The sequence below is a fragment of the Rhinoderma darwinii genome, chromosome 3, assembly GCF_050947455.1.
Source record: "Rhinoderma darwinii isolate aRhiDar2 chromosome 3, aRhiDar2.hap1, whole genome shotgun sequence".
Classification (NCBI taxonomy): domain Eukaryota; kingdom Metazoa; phylum Chordata; class Amphibia; order Anura; family Rhinodermatidae; genus Rhinoderma; species Rhinoderma darwinii.
The window spans coordinates 156,519,258-156,538,006 of NC_134689.1; the positions used below are offsets into that span (position 1 = coordinate 156,519,258).

The 18,749-nt window shown below is 42.6% G+C and overlaps 1 protein-coding gene across 1 annotated transcript; it reads left to right on the forward strand.

Annotated features, from left to right (window-relative positions):
* Positions 1-7,214: 7,214 nt before the first annotated feature.
* On the forward strand, positions 7,215-16,512 carry LOC142749213 (cathepsin E-like). The gene is made up of 9 exons (XM_075856940.1): positions 7,215-7,328; positions 7,891-8,068; positions 10,681-10,798; positions 11,315-11,433; positions 12,123-12,322; positions 12,403-12,525; positions 13,001-13,145; positions 15,984-16,082; positions 16,167-16,512. The coding sequence occupies exons 1-9, from the start codon at positions 7,273-7,275 to the stop codon at positions 16,344-16,346; spliced, it is 1,218 nt and encodes a 405-aa protein (XP_075713055.1). The 5' UTR covers positions 7,215-7,272; the 3' UTR covers positions 16,347-16,512.
* Positions 16,513-18,749: the final 2,237 nt, after the last annotated feature.

The window sequence follows — 18,749 nt, forward strand, 5'->3', positions numbered from 1 at the left end:
ACTGCTCTCCCATGTGGGATTTCTGCAGTGTTTTGGTGTTTGTGCTCCTTGGATACTGGCTTTTGTTCCAGTAGGTATCCTGTTATTTTCATCTTTTCTGTTGGAGTGTCTCTGTTTAGCAATGTCAGTTTACTTAACTTTGGCCTGGCTGATTCACACTGAGTGTTTCAATAAGGCATGTATCTTGTGGGGATCACAATGTGTATTTCTTGGAGAGATCTTGCTGTATTCTGTGCACATACCTCCCAACTTTTGAATTCGTAAAAGAGGGACATTTTAATCCACGCCCCCTAACCACGCCCAATATTCCACATAAACACATCAAATCAAAGCCAGATCCTTCTGCAAATAACGCGCGCGCATTCTCACTGCGGATCTCTAGACTGTCTGGATATCACAGATATTATGGATCTGGTTATATCGTCTTTATGTTACTTTTCCTAACTTGGGTATAACATTTGCTCACCACAGCAGCAGCAGCAGCAGCAGCAGCAGCAGCAGCAGGACAAACCAAAAGGCTGAGAACAATGAAAGTCAAGAGGGAGACCCTGCGGTGGATGACTTTTTAATTGACAGGTAGCAGAGTTTTTTTTCCAGCTGTGTAACTCTGCTACCGGTCAATGGAAAAATCATCCACCAGAGCCCCCCTGTAGATTGCTCCACACACAGCCCCCCTGTACATAGCGCCAGACACAGCCCCCCTGTAGATAGCTCCACACACAGCCCCCCTGTACATAGCACCAGACAAGGCCCCTCTGTACATAGCTCCAGATACAGCCCCTGTAGATAGCGCCAGACACAGCCCCCTGTAGATAGCTCCACACACAGCCCCCTGTAGATAGCGCCACACACAGCACCCCTGTAGATAGCTCCACACACAGCCCCCCTGTAGATAGCTCCACACACAGCCCCCTGTAGATAGCTCCACACACAGCCCCCCTGTAGATAGCTCCACACACAGCCCCCCTGTAGATTGCTCCACACACAGCCCCCCTGTAGATAGCTCCAGGCACAACCCCCCTGTAGATAGCTCCAGACACAGCCCCCCTGTAGATAGCTCCAGACACAGCCCCCCTGTAGATAGCTCCAGACACAGCCCCCCTGTAGATAGCGCCAGACACAGCCCCCTGTACATAGCTCCACGCACAGCCCCCCCTGTAGATAGCGCCAGACACAGGCCCCCTGTAGATTGCTCCACACAACCCCCTGTAGATAGCGCCAGACACATGCCCCCTGTAGATAGCGCCAGACTCAGCCCCCCTGTACATAGCACCAGATACAGCCCCCCCTGTACATAGCGTCAGATATAGCCCCCTGTAGATAGCTCCACACACAGCCCCCTGTACATAGCGCCACACACAGCCCCCTGTACATAGCGCCACACAGACAGCACCCCTGTAGATAGCTCCACACACAGTACCCCTGTAGGTGCCACATTGCTGCCAGAGCGGAGAGCAGTAGAGGCAGGCTTTATTCACATGACAGGGTCCGAGTGTCGGCCGATAAAAACGGCCGTTTTGGGCCGTTTTTCCCGGCCGTTTTGCATCCGTTCCGATTCTGTTCCGGGCCGTGTTGCCGTTTTTAACGGCCGATTTTGACCCGTTTTGCATCCGTTTTTCTCCCTGTCTGTTTTAAAATCGGATGAATTTCATTTAAATTTGTTGCCACACACAGCCCTCTGTAGATAATGCCACAGCGCCCCTGGTAGGTAATGCCACACAGCCCCCTGTAGGTAATGCCACCCAGCCCCCTGTAGGTAATGCCACCCAGCCCCCTGTATGTAATGCCATCCAGCCCCCTGCAAGTAATGCCACCCAGCCCCCTGTAGGTAATGCCACCCAGCCCCCTGCAGGTAATGCCATCCAGCCCCCTGCAGGTAATGCCACACAGCCCCTTGTAGGTTGCACCCATTCCCCCCCCCTTCCAGGAGGTCACTGACTTCAATGTCCATATATGGACAGTGTAGTCACTGACTACTCCTGGAGAGGAATCCCTGGCCACAGGGTCGGGGATTCCGCTACAGAAGTGTGTGACGTCACTGTGTCCCTATATGGACAGTGTGGTTACTCACTTCTTCTGTAGCGGAATCCTCAGCCACAGGGTCATGGATTCCGCTTCACAAGTGAGTGACGTCACTGTGTCCATATATGGACAGTGTAGTCACTCACTTCTCCTATAGTGGAATCCCCGGCCACAGGGTCGGGGATTCTGCTTCAGAAGTGAGTGACGTCGCTGTGTCCATATATGGACAGTGTAGTCACTCACTTCTCCTGTAGCGGAATCCCCAATCCCCGGCTGGGGATTAGGGATTCCGACTCCTACAGGGAGCAAAAAAAGACCCTCCTCCTCCTCATATGCACTCTGCACTGTGAGGAGGAGGAGGAGGAGAGAGAGTGCAAGTGACACATCCGGGACACATCTGGTGATGACCGTGTATTACCCGGCCCCATAGACTTCTATGGGAGCCGGGCGGCCGGGTAAACGGCCGAAAATAGGGCATGTCCCATTTTTTGACGGCCAGGTTTCCCAGGCCGTCAAAAAATCGGTCTTGTGAATAGCCCCATCACCATACCTCCCAACTTTCAAGTATCACAAAGAGGGACAATTTTTTTTCTTTTACGCCACGCCTCTAATTCCACCCAATCCCCGCCCATACACACCCGATTCAGCCCACACAGTATCATGCTCCTATAGTGCCTCCCATACAGTATAATACCAAATAGCTGCCCCTACACAGTATAATGCCTTCTAGCTGCCACCATAGCTGCCCTTATACAGTATAATACCCCCAAAGCTGCCCCTAGTGCCAGTGCCCATATATATATATATATATATAAAGTGCCAATGCCCTCTCAATAGTGCCACAGTGCCCATGTAGATAGAACCCGTATATAGTGCCACAGTTTCCATGTTGATAGTGCCACCCCCTGTAGATAGCGCTACCCCCGCCCTGTAGATCGCGTCATTGGGACTCCTTTTAGGAACGGAATCCCTAGCCAGAGCATAGGCCGGGGATTCCATCCTTGAGCGAATCCCCGTTGCCGACTCTGGCCGGGGATTCTGCTCCAGGAGGGGACACTGACGTCAATGTCCATACATAAACAGTGACCTCAGGGGTTTTCTCTAGGAGCGGAATCCCCGGCCAGATCATCGGCAACGGGGATTCCACTCAAGGAGTAGCCACTAATTCTGAAGCAGGGAAGTATCAGCTCCCTGCTTCAGAATTAGTTCAGAGTGGAGAGAGCTCCTCCGCTCGCCGAAGACTCCCCGGACACAGCGCTGTGCTCGGGGAAGCCCTTGACGGTACTGTCCATATATGGACAGTGACGTCAGTGGCTAATACTCGAGCTAATACTTGGCTAATACTTGAGCGGAATCCCCGTTGCCGACTCTAGCCGGGGATTCCGCTCATAAATGGACAGTATCGTCCAGGGCTTCCCCGAGCACCGCGCTTAAAGTAGCACTGTGCCCGGGGAACCCTCGGCGAGCAGAGGAGCTCCCTCTGCTCCTCCGCTATGAACTAATTCTGAAGCAGGGAGTTGATGGTTCCCTGCTTCAGAATTTGTTTGACAGCTGGACATACCCCCGACCGCCTGGGACAGCGGGACATTGCCCGGAGTCCCGGACTGTCCGGCTGAATCTGGGACAGTTGGGAGAAATGAGATAGATGATGATAGATAGATAGATAGATAGAGATAGATAGATAGAGATAGATAGATATGAGATAGATAGATATGAGACAGACAGACAGACAGACAGACAGACAGACAGACAGACAGATAGATAGATAGATAGATAGATATGAGATAGACAGACAGACAGACAGACAGACAGATAGATAGATAGATAGATAGATAGATAGATAGATAGATATTAATGGAGGAATGTGTTTTTTTATTACCACTATTAATATTACTATTCTCCCTCTCCTGCCAGGAGAGGGAGAAGTTACAGCAGTTCCGTGAGGGGGGGAGGGGGGCGCGGAGGGGGACAGAGGGGCCGTGGGGGGGACAAGGGGGATCGCGGGGGGGGGGGGGCCGCAAAAAGAATGTGCCTGTAGACACAAGAGTTTCTAAAATCATAAAATAATGTAATGTCTTCCCAGGCACTAAATTGTTTACACTGTGTACTCACCACTGTCCTGTGGCTTCTTTTCCTCTGCAGTGCTCCGCTCTGGCGTGTCTGCTCCCTCTCTCCAGGCAGACTGCTGCGCAGGCAGCGTCCTTGCAGGGGGGCATGGATGGCAACACTGAGGGTCCGGGGCAGGGCGGGACATTGCTCAGACTGCCCGGGACAGCGGTGAAAAACAGGGACTGTCCTGCCGGATCCGGGACGGTTGGGAGCTATGTAAAGAGAATCTGTGACCAGATTATAAGTGCCCTATATCCTACATAATCTGATCGGCGCTGTAATGTAGATAACAGCATGGTTTTTATTTTGAAAAACGATAATTTTTGAGCAAGTTATGAGCAATTTTAGATTTATGCTAATTCGTTTCTTAATAGACAACTGGGCGTGTTTTTACTTTTTACCAACTGGGCGTTGTGAAGAGAAGTGTATGACGCTGACCAATCAGTGACCAATCAGTGTCATACACTTCCCATTTTTACAGTGTGATTGTGCAGTGAAATAGCTGGGCTGGAGCAACGCCCAGTTGGTAAAAAGTAAAAACACGCCCAGTTGTCTATTAAGAAACTAATTAGCATAAATCTAAAATTGTTTATAACTTGGTCAAAAATGATCGTTTTTCAAAATAAAAACCACTGTTGTTATCTACATTACAGCACCGATCAGATTATGTAGGAGATAGGGCACTTATAATCTGGTGACAGAGCCTCTTTAATTGACATTCCTCAGGGGGGGGCTAAAATTACCTGACAGGTTCCCTTTAAGGGCTCATTCAAATGAGCGTAAAACTCGTCCGTGTGCTGTGCATGGAAATCACGCACAGCACACAGACCCATTGATTTCAATGGGGCCGTTCACACAGCAAGAGTCCGTTGCGTGAAACTCACTGCATGTCCTATATTGGTGTGTTTTCATGCACCTATGCGCCCATTGAAGTCAATGGGTGCGTGACAAACATGCAAAGCACACGGATGCACATTTCGTGATTTGCGCATCAATTCCATTTTTAAAAAAAAGTGCTTTGTGAGTGCATGAAATACGCATGCCACTCACAAAGCACAGATGCAATAATGCAACGCACACGAACCAGATTTACGTGCGTTTTTTACACGCGTAAATCTGTCACACTCGTGTGATTGTAGCCTTGGGGTGAGGCAAGATTACTATCTTTAGGACTGTGCCTATGTTTTTGCAGTAAGTTGCATCAGAAGAAAACATCAACCAAGACATTTTTGTCCTTAGTTTTCACCCTCAACCTTTGATGGAGACCAAAGAAAGGCTTAAAGAGGCTCTGTCACCACATTATAAGTGGCCTATCTTGTACATTATGTGATCGGCGCTGTAATGTAGATTACAGCAGTGTTTTTTTTATTAGAAAAACAATCATTTTTGACGGAGTTATGACCTATTTTAGCTTTATGCTAATGAGTTTCTTAATGAACAACTGGGCGTGTTTTACTTTTTGGCCAAGTGGGCATTGTACAGAGGAGTGTATGACGCTGACCAATCAGCGTCATACACTTCTCTCTATTCATTTACACTGCACATAGCGATATAGCTATATCGCTATGTGCAGCCACATACACAAACACACTATAACGTAACTGCAGTGTCTGACAATGAATATACATTACCTCCAGCCAGGACGTGATGTGTATTCAGAATCCTGACCACTTCTCTGCACTTCTCTGTGATTTACAGAATAGCAGGCGTAGTCTCGCGGGATTGCGCTGTAAGCTGTCATTTACAGCGAGATCTCACTGTGCTGTGCTGTAAATCACAGAGAAGTGCAGAGAAGTGATCAGGATTCTGAATACACATCCCGTCCTGGCTAGAGGTAATGTATATTTATTGTCAGAACACTGCAGTAATGTTAGTGTTTGTGTATGTGGCTGCACATAGCGATATAGCTATATTGCTATGTGCAGAGTAAATGAATGGAGAGAAGTGTATGACACTGATTGGTCACTGATTGGTCAGCGTCATACACTCCTCTGTACAACGCCCACATGGTCATATAGTAAAACACACCCAGTTGTCCATTGAGAAACTCATTTGCATAAAGCTAAAATAGGTCATAACTCCGTCAAAAATGATCGTTTTTCTAAATAAAAAACACTGCTGTAATCTACATGATAGCGCCGATCACATCATGTATAAGATAGGCCACTTATAATGTGGTGACAAAGCCTCTTTAATTTATTTAATTAAAAAAAAAAGCAGCTGTTCATTTTCGAGAGAGTTTCAGAAACAGCGAAGTACTCCTCTTATAGTTTCAAGGATCTAACAAGGTTTACAAAACCAATCAAGCGACCTTATCAAGGTGGATTAGGAATGCCATCTCTCATTGGCATGTTATTAAATGCTTATCCTTACCCTTGGGCCTCCAGGGGGTTTTAACACTGGGCGATTATCGCGCTGACGAGCGTTCATATAACGCTCGTTACTGATAATTGCCTTGTGTAAAAAGGGCAGTGATCAGCAGATGAATGAGCAAACACTCGATCATCTGCCTGTCGTATCGTTTTAAAAAAGTGAAATATTATCGTTGTCAGTGGCACATCTCCCTGTGTAAACAAGGAGACTCACTGCGACATGATAATAATGTATGGGGATGAGCGATCGGAGTAACAACCGCTCGTCCCCATCCATAGCTCTGTGTGACCGGCGAAAATGAGCGCCGATCAATGATGTCTCGTTGATTGGCGCTCGCTGCATCAGCCGAATATCGTTAACAATAATCTTTATATGTATGGCCATATTAAAGGGGGTTTCCCCATGTGAGACATTTATGACATATACACAGGATATGCCATAAATAGCGAGTCACGTGAGCGCTGTGACTCAGTGCGTGTGTATATAAATATATATGACACAAAGGGGGTCAAATATATAAAGAGTCCTGATGGGTTACCAATCAATATCTGGTCTGAGACATTTTGACTAAATATCTATAGAGATGGAGCATTCTCCATAATTTGAAGGAAACCAGCTTTGCATCAGCACCTCCTATTCCCTGAATATTGCGCAAACACTAACCAGGTTAATGTCCTGCAGTAATTGATTGACCTAAGCAGAAGCACATTGTGACCTTACAAAATATACAAAAGACAAGGCAAAATTTCAGCTCCTCAGTGATTAGCAATGACGCTCGCAATTGTACTTATAGTTTGTATTCATATAAGCACAGCAATACAGAGGTAAGAACATGTCAGAACTGGCATACTTGACTAACATATTCTATGGAACTGATAGAATAAATGCAGTAAATTACTGTAATTTTATTAATATAACTTTTACATATTTTATAGAATACAATGCTTTATTTTTGTAGAATTATTTTTAGACATTTTCTGTGGTGTTATTGAGTAATTAGGGTTAAGGCTTGTGAAAGTAGTAGAGAATACACTTCATCATGTCTGTATTTCTATTATTGGAATGCAAAAAAGCCTATCAAATAAAAGTGGAACAATTAATTTATAATATGGAGGTTTATCATGTGATCACTGGTAGCATGCATGTTGTGAAAAAACTGGGTCCTGTCTATTAAAAACATTTCACTGGTCAAAAGGATAGACTTGGAGCCGTATACCGGGTCCATCGAGTCCATCGAGCTTAGGAATGTCACTGAGCTCTACTTTTGCAGAGGGTAATGTGAAATTACACTAATTAAAAAAAAGCTAAATATTGGCCCTATCGTTGGTTTGTAGTCAGAAGGACAGTATTCTGGTGTCATTTGACTTTTGTGTCTATTTCTTTCAGAATCCCTCTAGTAAAAGTCCAAACAATCCGTCAGCAGTTACGGCAAAGAAATGAGCTACAGGAATTTTGGTTACATCACCAGTCCCATGTCTTTGCTCAGAAATATTCTCAATGCTTCCCGGATTCTCTCTCATTCGCAGCTGGATCCACGGCAGAATATCTGATGGACTACATGAATGTAAGTGTTCCTCCAATAACTATAAAGATATAGATCCTGGATGGTGCCACCAATGTGTAAAACACAGGAACATAGAATATGACTTCACAAAACAATGTGGGAAAATCAGGATTTCATTTTTATTAAGAGAAATACAGTGTACTCTAGCAATTGTAAGTTTATAAAAATTTAAAGCATAATACTTTTAAGTCTACATACAATGTTGAGTAATGGCTCATGCACATATGCTCCGTCGGGCACTATATATACAATGGAGGACCTACAATTTTATTTGTTGGATTTGTAAGGAATCTGACAGGAAAAACCTCCATATGACTTTATGAAATCGGAGACATGCATAGGTGCATAGGTACAGTAGAGGGCTAATATTGCACTATGGCAGCCCTATTATGGTTCTGTACAAAACTGAGTTGTATGGCCGTGTGCAAGTGTCCTAAATGTGTAAAGAATTTGCATTGAGTTTACATTATCACGCTGTCTTCTCTATTCATATACATACCAGTTCATATACAAACAATTGTTCGCCAACAGACACGTGACCTCACAGCTCAGCTTAGTTCTGCATGACTGTGATCTGAACCCGCACTGCGGGTCTGGTAACAGGATTTTTGAATTCTGAATTTAGCTTTGTATGTGAATGCACTTTCCTCTCCATTGTGTAACATACATGTATAGGAATGTACAGTGGCAAACAAGAGGTCACCAGCAAGAGGATACAAATCAAAGAGGCAGACCAGGCCACTGTTTTGGGGCCCGTGGAGAAGAGCGTCCCCTCTTAGGTTGGCCAGGGGCCACATTCTGGTTCCCAGTGGGTGATGGGAGCAAAACGGGGTTTTATAGGAATACAGTGCCATTTTTAATGCACAAAAATGAAGCCCTAAAGTGGATCTGTCAGCTGAAAATGCTGCTCTGTGAAGGGGAAAACATATTACAGCTACAAGTCCGTACTTCTTTTATCCAAAATTACACAAAAAAATTGAGCACATCCCTCTACTCTACAATGACGGACAGGCTGCTGTGTATAATGTGCCTACACAGCAGCCTGTCAGTCTTTGCGGAGAGGAACAGGGGGAGGCGGGGAGAGTGTATTCCTCATGAATACACCGGACTCATAACTATTAGTCCGCTATTATCTTTCATTGCTCCCATTACCCTAACGGCACAAAATTCAAGTGAATGGTGTTGCACTGCAATACTAGACGTAGCCCATGGGCCAGAGTGATGCCGTTTCTGCAAGAAAATAACAATGCTTTTCACATCTCATAAAACCCCATTCATACCCATGTTCAGCCAAGTCAAAAATGTTAATGCAGGCATCTGTGTTGTTGACTATTGAATCATATTTCGGCTAACAATTACATTGTAATATTTCCATTTATGTGCTTTATTGAGTTGAAGAAAGAAGTGCAGGATCAGGATGTTGCATGATTATTTAGACATATTGTGCATGAGAGCATGCTCTTCCATGAGAAAATCTTGCTGTAAGTGACAGGATGGAAGATTTCAAATGATGTAACATTTGGAATACACCTATGGGCAGGAATGAGATATAACTGCTACTATAAACAGGAATCACTCAACATAAATATCTAATCATAGACGTGAATGAGGTACAGCCTGATGGAAACCAGACTCAATCTTCTTCCAGTCTGCCGGTTCATGAGCGGCTGTACATTCTCTAGCTTTATTTGACTTTCTACTATGTACCCAAAGCCATTATATCTGTGCAGCGTTGGTGCCCTTTAATGTTGCATAGTACAAATCCTTTAGTGAGCAACCATAATCTCTATTATATATCATAAATACATCAACACATATAGTGCAATATTGTGGTTTCCTCTCCACAAAAGATTGACAAATAATGGGTGTAATTCAATAGTTATGTTGCGTAGAAACACAATATGGATCATTAGCGAATAGAATGTCACAAGTAATGCCAGCATGCATGTACCCTTAGTCTGTCTCCATACCCTTGTATAATGATTATGCCAGCAGTACACATATGTGTATATTTTCATGACTTTGCAAAATGTGATATACATTCTCATCGCCTCCTATGAGGAGACACAAAAAACGAAGCAGTATATCTACAGCGCCGGAATGTGTGTGTCCTCCCTGTAAGAGGTTGGCATGTCACACTCTATTTTAGTCATCTGAAACAGTTGCAACATAACTACAGATAATGTGCTAGAAAAGATGTACTTCACATTGTAGGAGATAATGCTTTATTTTTGGAATATCTGCTCTATAGCAAGTTATGAAAGGCAGAGGTGTCATTTAAAAGCAATGTGTCTAAATTGGCCCTCTTTATAAGTGGGCACAATCTAAAAATACTGCTGGAGCTGAGAGCAGACTACAGGCTGCAGTAAATAGGTAGGTTCTCTATGGCCATTGCTCTTGTATGGCATTGGCAAGAAACTTGAAATACCCTTAGGCATACACAGTTAATATCAAACTGACTTTGTTTGTAAATAGCATGATTTCAGCAATATTATTATATGATGGAATTGCTAGTTAAGAATAGTGATGACTGGCTCTTAATTATTATCCAGTGTTGTTCTGGAGAATATTCATTGCTATATACCGATCAGCCAAAGTCTTTCTACTTGCAGGCTCAGTACTTTGGACAGATTAGTCTCGGTACTCCTCCACAGAACTTCAACGTGGTCTTTGATACTGGATCTTCCAACTTCTGGATCCCATCTTCTTTCTGCGTCAGTGAAGCGTGCCGTAAGATGTACAATATATATATACATTAAATTAAAAATAAAGGATTAGTAGTTGACCTTTCATTGTGGTGATCCTAAGGATAAGTCTTCAATGTTTGAGGCCTCGGCGCCGCAGTTATTTTTCATTTTTTATTTTTCCATTTTTCCTGCCTGCCTTTCTGTCGACATAGCCGGGATAGGGCTTGAATTCTGCAGTTTTTTAAAAAACTTGATTCCAGCAATGGTTTTCCAAACCCTTATTTCATATAATTGTGCTTCCTCCTAGTTTCTAATATTTGATTTTATATATATTTTACAGTAAATGAAGCTTTATATATTCTAAACTTCTATATTAGAAAAAAATGTATGCACGTGAAACAGATCTAAAAGTGCCCCATACAGTACTGATCTTAACATGGCATGTCCATTTACAATTAGAGCATGTCCAATTTTTCTAGGACCCTTTTACTTGCACAAATCAAGACTGCTGATGAATATGTATATGAAAATCAATCGATGTGTCATCATTTATTCTTAGGTGTGCATGAGAAATTCCATTCTTTTTTATCCACATCCTATAAGCATGGTGGGAAATCCTTTTCAATCCATTATGGCACTGGGCAACTTGTTGGTGTAACAGGTAAAGATACACTCAGGGTAAGACAAAGACTTTGTATTGAGAGCAATAAATACCAAAGACGTTTTAAAAATCCTGTTAGTTTTAATGTAACATATGGCAGCTGTGGTAAAATATAAATGCTTTTGACTTGATCACGCTATATTTTGCATATATTGTTTCAATTATTCATGTCTTTCCGGGTCATTTCGGGAACCCTTGAACGAAACCCTGACTGAAACAAATGGAAACCATAGTTTTCTGTTTGCATCACCATTGCTTTCAATGGTGACGGATCCGGTGCAAATGGTTTCCGTTTGTCACAGTTGTTTAAGGGTTCCATCGTTTTGACGGAATCAATACCGTAGTTGACTGAGCTACTCATTCCGTCAAAATGATGGAACCCTTAAACAACGTTTACAAAACGGAAACCATTTGCACCGGATCCGTCACCATTGAAATCAATAGTAATGCAAACGGAAACCTATCGTTTCCGTTTGTTTCAGTCAGGGTTCTGTTAATGGGTTCCCCTGACCGAAAGCTCCAACGAAACCCATGAACGGAGCTCTGACGCAGATGTGAACAAATCCTAACCTGCATGTAAACAACCAACCTCTAACCAAGATATTTATAATTAGACCCATCTTTCTCAAGCTCCCTCATGATTGTTTCATTCATGTTATCATTACTTATCTACAGCTATGGCAATTTGTTCCCTCTTCCCATGCAGATCAGTAACCTGACCATTGTTGGGCAGGATTTTGGCCAGTCAGTCATGGAGCCAGGGAGGACTTTTGTACTGGCCCAGTTTGATGGAGTGTTGGGTCTTGGATACCCTTCACTTGCTGTTGGTAACGCTGTCCCAGTATTTGACCAGATAATGGAGCAACATCTGGTGGATAAGCCAGTGTTTTCCTTCCATTTAAATAAGTAGGTATAAAACTATAACATCTAAAAATATGGTGAACAATTCATTATTTATTTTCCACTTTCTTTCAATTATTTCACAGAGATGACAATTTTGAATATGGAGGAGAACTTATATTAGGGGGGATAGATAACTCTTTGTACAAAGGACAAATTCATTGGATTCCTCTTACACATAAAGGGTACTGGCAAATACGACTTGATAAGTAAGTAATTATATATGCGTTTATATATGCGTTCTAAATGGAATATGATGGACATATGTATTTTTTTTGACCGTACCACGTAAATATTTTCAATTATTTTGGAGATCTTTCCTGTTCACTAAAAGATAATCTAAAAGGTCTAGTGGAGACAATTTAGAATTACCTGGGCTTGCTTAGAAACTTTGACAACATTTCATCACATATTCAAGTGACTTTTTTGGTTTCAATGAGTGGAAGAAAAAATTCTTCCAGCATTTGACCTGATAAAGAATGTTTAACTGGGAAGTCCAATTTGATGAGTGATGGGGAAATGTGTTCACGGTTTTTAAACAAGCCCAAAATAAAATGTTTGATTGAAAGTAGCTTTATTTTATATCCCTTTCTACATGACAGCATCCCTCCTCCTATAAGACTTCATTCTGTATTATCTCTATCCTAACTGTCTTATCTCAGCATGTCTTTTGTTTTCATGCAGTATCAAAGTTCATGGGAAGGTAGCATTTTGCCCTAACGGATGTGAGGCTATTGTTGATTCAGGCACCTCTCTCATTACCGGACCTAGTGCTGATGTAAAAAAGATGCAGAAACTTATTGGAGCTGCACCCTTGTTATTTGGAGAGGTAAAAAACATTACATTTCTAAATTTTATTGGGTATTATGATGTTACAGTCATTGCATCCTAATCAATGAGGTATCTTTGAGGATTTTTTCTTCTCATAAGCAAAATACACTAGTTATCTGTCCTGCTATGAAACAACCCTATGGTTAATGGTCCAAATGCCTAACTCAAGCGTTCATGTGACTTGAGGTGCCAATTTTGTTTCACATTTTTTCCCCTATGTAGTGGCGGCATGCAATTCCACTGTATTCTGTTGTGGTGTGTGTTGATGCACACTCTCCATGTTGTGCGTTGGGTCACATCTATAGTGCCACTGACCCTAAAAGACATGGCATTGTCTTATAAATGCAAAAACATGGAACCAGTTTATTATTCTTAGCTTTAGAGTGTCTTAGAGAATTGTTAAGCAAGCTGCTACATTGACCAAATTGAATGAACAGTTTATTTGTACTGTAGGACCAGTGGCGGATTAAGTAGACCATAGGCCCTGGGCTGTTACCCAAACATGAGTCCCCCTTCTCCACCGCCACCCTGCCGGGCCATAACTGTTGTTAACACCACCTTTTTGTGTGTGCAAGCATTAACAAATGGGTGTTAAGATTCCCCTTGTCAAAGGACTGTGTCCCTACATATTGACAGTCTCCAACTATCGCTGACCGTATCACACTGTGCAGGGACACATCCTCCTGACAAGGGGAATGGTAACACTCATTTGTCTATCAGTCCTGAACTGCACAAAGACTTTTTGTGAAATACAAGTATTTCCTATAATAAACATGTCAGGAGAGGTGACAGATTCTCTATAAATCCAGTGACGACTTCTAGATTATAGCAGTTTTTTTCCTCTATTCTTCTCCATCCGGTCCAGACGTCATGACGACTTCTCCCGGCCATGACCCATTTCTGTAGAATTTGCCACTCAGATGTCTTCGGCTTCCACTTTTCCAACATTTCCACACCTATAAACGAAGATCAAATTATCATGGTACCACACACCGTGCCCCTGAATAAAATAGTACCTAATACTGTGCTCCAGAATATAATTGTGTCAAACACTCTAAAGCAAAGCACCACATACACACAGCCACCTGCAGATAGTGCCACATCCCCCTGTAGATAGCGCCAGACACAACCCCTGTAGATAGCGCCACACACACGCCCCTGTTGATAGCATCACCAGCCCCCTATAGATAGCGCCACACACATCCTCCTGTAGATAGCATCACACATACGCCCTATAGATAGCGCCACACACATCCCCCTGTAGATAGCGCCACACACAGCTCCTGTAGATAGCATCACACACACCACCCCTATAGATAGTGACAAACACATCCCCTGTAGACGGCATCACACACAGCCCTACCTACAGATAGCCCCACACAGCTCCCCCTATAAAGAGCACCACACACAGCCCCCCTATAGATAGCGCCCTACAGCCCCCCTGTAAATAGTGCCACACAGACCCCTGTAGACAGTGTCAGATATCCCCTCTAGATAGCGAGACCCCCTGTAGATAGCGCCACACACAGCCCCCTGTAGATAGCGCCACACAGTCCTCCCCCTCTTGTAAATAGTGCCACACAGCCCCCTTGTATATACTACCACACAACCCCATTGTATATAGTGCCACACAGCCCCCCCTTGTATATAGTACCACACAGCCCCCTGTAGATAGTGCCACACAGCCCCCCTTGTATATACTGCCAAACAGGCCCCCCCTTGTACCTTGTATATAGTGCCACCCAGCCCCCCTCTTGTAAATAGTGCCACACAGTGTGGCACTATATACAAGGGGGGCTATAATGCCACACAGCACCCCTCCCTTTTATTTAGTGCCCCACAGCTCCCCCTTGTCTATAGTGCCACACGGACCCCCCTTGTATATAGTGCTACAAAGCAATCCACCTATGCATATTGCCACATAGCCCCCCCCCCAAATATTGTACTTACCTTGCCCAGTTCCCGCGATAGACAGAGCACTGCACATCCTCCGGGCGGGACGCTTGCACAGACCAGTGTGATGCAATGACGTCATCACGCCGGCCTACACAGCGAGTGTTCCTAGTGCCCTATAGTTTGCAGGCCTAACGTGGCTTGCAGCCTATAGTATTCATTTGTATCTGCGTCCTGAGGATGCAGATACATGTGAATGTGGCTGTTGCTAGCGCCGGGGCCCCTCCGGTGCTAGGGCCACCACCAGGCATGAGGGGGCCCTGCTGCCTGACCCATAAATATTATGGATCAGGTGGCCATGCACCCCCTGGGAGCCTTGGGCCCCAGGCAGCTGCCCAAACCACCCTTATGATGATCTTCCACTGAGTAGGACTTGTAGTGGAATGTTTTGGTGCTATAAAAAAGGTTTATAGACAACCTATAAAGAACAGGTGTACTGGTACCAATTATATTAGTATCCTATGTAACGTAGTTAGGCCCCCTGCACAAGGCCGTGCCCATAATCACGGACAGTGATTGCGGGCATGGCGGGCCACTAACGGTCGTGGACAGTCACCCGCATTTGCATTTAAGGTAGGCTGAAGCCTGAAACGCATTGTTACATATGCAAATAAGTGTTAGGATTCTTTGGTTTTTGGAACTCCTATTTCCTCTTGCCAGGTGCAGTGTAACAGCCAATCACATGGCAAGCAGTAATCTCTGGACCCCTGAAAATCATTTGCATATGTAGTACAGAAATTTTGAGAACTCCAATATTTCAGTTCAGGGCCTGTACATTGCTGTATGTATATTTTATAAGCAGTAAAATCATGACAGGTAGTCTACCTATGTCAACTATCACGGGGATCGTTTTATTCAAAACTCATGGCTTTATATATTACAGTATACAGTAGACTGCAGACATATATCCAATCTTCCAACTGTGACGTTCACCATTGATAAGAGAGACTACACCATAACTCCTGAGCAATATGTACTAAAGGTATGTATACTGGCACTGTCACGTTATAAGTAGTAGGTAACGCACAGTATGGTGTCATAAGACTTTTTGTTTCACTGGTTTCAGGAGCACATGGAAACATCACCTCAGTGTTTGACCGGCTTTCAGCCCATGGATTTGTCTACAAAATCTGGACAACTATGGATCCTTGGAGATATTTTTATGTCAAAGTTTTATAGCATATTTGACCGTGAAAATGACAGGGTTGGTCTGGCGAAATCCTGCAAAAGGAAACATACTTCCTAATATGGAAAGGACAGGAACCTCTACTTTGTAAATGTTTCAACTACAATTCCTGGATAATATCTGCAGAAGGGAAACAATCACATATTCATTTTATCATGTGTTCTTCACTGCTTTAAAGATGGGGAAAAGTTGTAGTAATAAAACTGTACATGAGCTTGTTCTCTAAGTCTTGGAATGAGCATGTTTGTTTACATACACTTGAGGAAATGTATCAAAATTAGTGCAAGGGAAATGTAGGGCAGTTGCCCAGAGCAACCATCTATTTTGCCACTTTCACTCTTTAAAAAGTTTCTGAAAAATCAGAGTTGAATTTTAATAGGTTGCTATGGGCAACTGCTCCGATTTTCTCCTGCACTCGTTTTATTAAATATCCCCCATTGAGTCATGCTAAAACTTTCTATATAATACATAAGAAGTGTATAGTGAGGTGATTGTTACAGTCAGATCTTAGATATGAAATAAAACTTACATAAAGATGTTGTAAATACTTAAGAGATTCCACCTTTAAACGGTTTTGACATCTTAAAAAGTATACTATGTATATTTACCAATTTTTCGGTATTAGAAGTTCACGCTAAAGATATCTGGTATCACTTTTCTACAGCTAATGGAATACACATCAACCTTATTTAACTCATATTGTACACTCATTTTGTATTTTCTTCTGTAAGACGATCTTTAACATAGCAAACTTCTAGCATATTTCTTTAAACACATTTCTAAATGTTCTTGTCTAGTATTGAAGTCATGCCCCTGACCTTTACCAATCTCTGACCTATGTTTGCAAATAACTTGCCAAACATGCCAAATATTCAGCCATCCCTTCTTTGTCAGGGCACAAACATAACCTAATAGAAGGATATTATAATGAAATAACAATAGCATATTTATTTTGGATTGCAAACCAATTTTCCATGGGCTGCATGTTTTTTTTCTTTTGTAATTTTCCTTTATGTCCGTCCATAGTCCACAATACATGATAATGCAACACTTAATCGGGTACCATGGATATAAAGCTATCCATAAACATTAGGTGGTAATCTGCCAGCAGATGTATGACTGCTCTGTCATATGATGGCAGTTTTCACTCATACCTCTAAAAAACATATCTGACAAAAATCCTCAGATACAGTACTTATTTGGAGGCATGAGAACAAGTGACAAAAGCATGATCTACAATAACTTCAAATCAGCCGCAATCAACCAATTAGAGCATACATGTCCTATTACAACTATGTAATGGCGTAAAAAAAACGGTACATCACGGTTGATGGATGTTGGCATCAACAGGTGGATTCAATCATTTTGTCCAATAATTATATCTATATCCAGCATTAGATCAATGGATTTAATTGTTTAAAATTAGTTTTGTGGACTTTATAGAGATATACTGTATAGATTGCTCTGTAGCATACATATCATTCATGGAGCATAGAAAAAATATTTGAGTGAAAAGATATCAGTATTGTTTTCATATATTCATATCATTTTGACACAAACAAAGTACAAGTAAATTGTCTTTCACATATGGAATCTCGTGTTTTAGTCATTGATAGTATTATTGTCACCTGGCTAAAGTCAACAGTAACCAGAATCCAGAAATTACATATTACAATACCATATTCTAATGTCTGGAAGTAAATGTAAATTAGTATAGAAAGCTCTGTGTGCACAGATGTAGTTTAAACAGCCTAAGGATTTGAATATTGCATTTGTATATTATATCTAGTACCATCATGTTATCATGTAGTGGATAATGGGTGATGATACTAGTATATTTGTATAGATATTTGGTGTGACATTCTCAGCAAAACCTGTTTGTATGGGGCAGTTTACAAATTCAGATTATAGTCAACAACTGTGTTTTGCGTTTCCATCACCATTGATTTCAATGGTGACGGATCCGGTGCCATTGGTTTCCGTTTGTGTCAGTTGTGCAAGGGTTCCGTTGTTTTGACCGGATGAATACCATAGTCGACACCAGTCTCACATATAAAATGATTTTTGTCTAGAGCTATTGTATTTGTATGGTTACTGGTCGCGAAAACTGCGGCTGGCCATATATGCCACATGCTGGTAAATCAAATTAATGGCCAACCATGTAATACAGACTGACCAGATCCACTAGAACCACGCTTTTTTAGCGGCTCTCCACTCTGGCAAATAGAGGGAAGTCCCAAGTAGGTGACCCTCCTCTATGACATACATATACATACATATGCCCTAATAGGACATATAGAAATGGTTTGTTTTCATAATACAACCACTTAAATATAGTTTCCAAGATTGGCCATTTACTATCCAAACACCAAGAAGCCTAGCATATGTGTAATGGGACAAAGTATATGTTACAATGTATAAGCATATATGACAAAGGATACATTAAATAACATTAACCCAAAA

Coding starts and splice junctions, on each gene's coding strand:
- LOC142749213 (XM_075856940.1), top strand. CDS start 7,273: ATGACGCTCGCAATTGTACTTATAGTTTGTATTCATATAAGCACAGCA. Junction 7,329..7,890: donor ATAAGCACAGCAATACAGAG/GTAAGAACATGT, acceptor TATTTCTTTCAG/AATCCCTCTAGTAAAAGTCC. Junction 8,069..10,680: donor ATCTGATGGACTACATGAAT/GTAAGTGTTCCT, acceptor TTCTACTTGCAG/GCTCAGTACTTTGGACAGAT.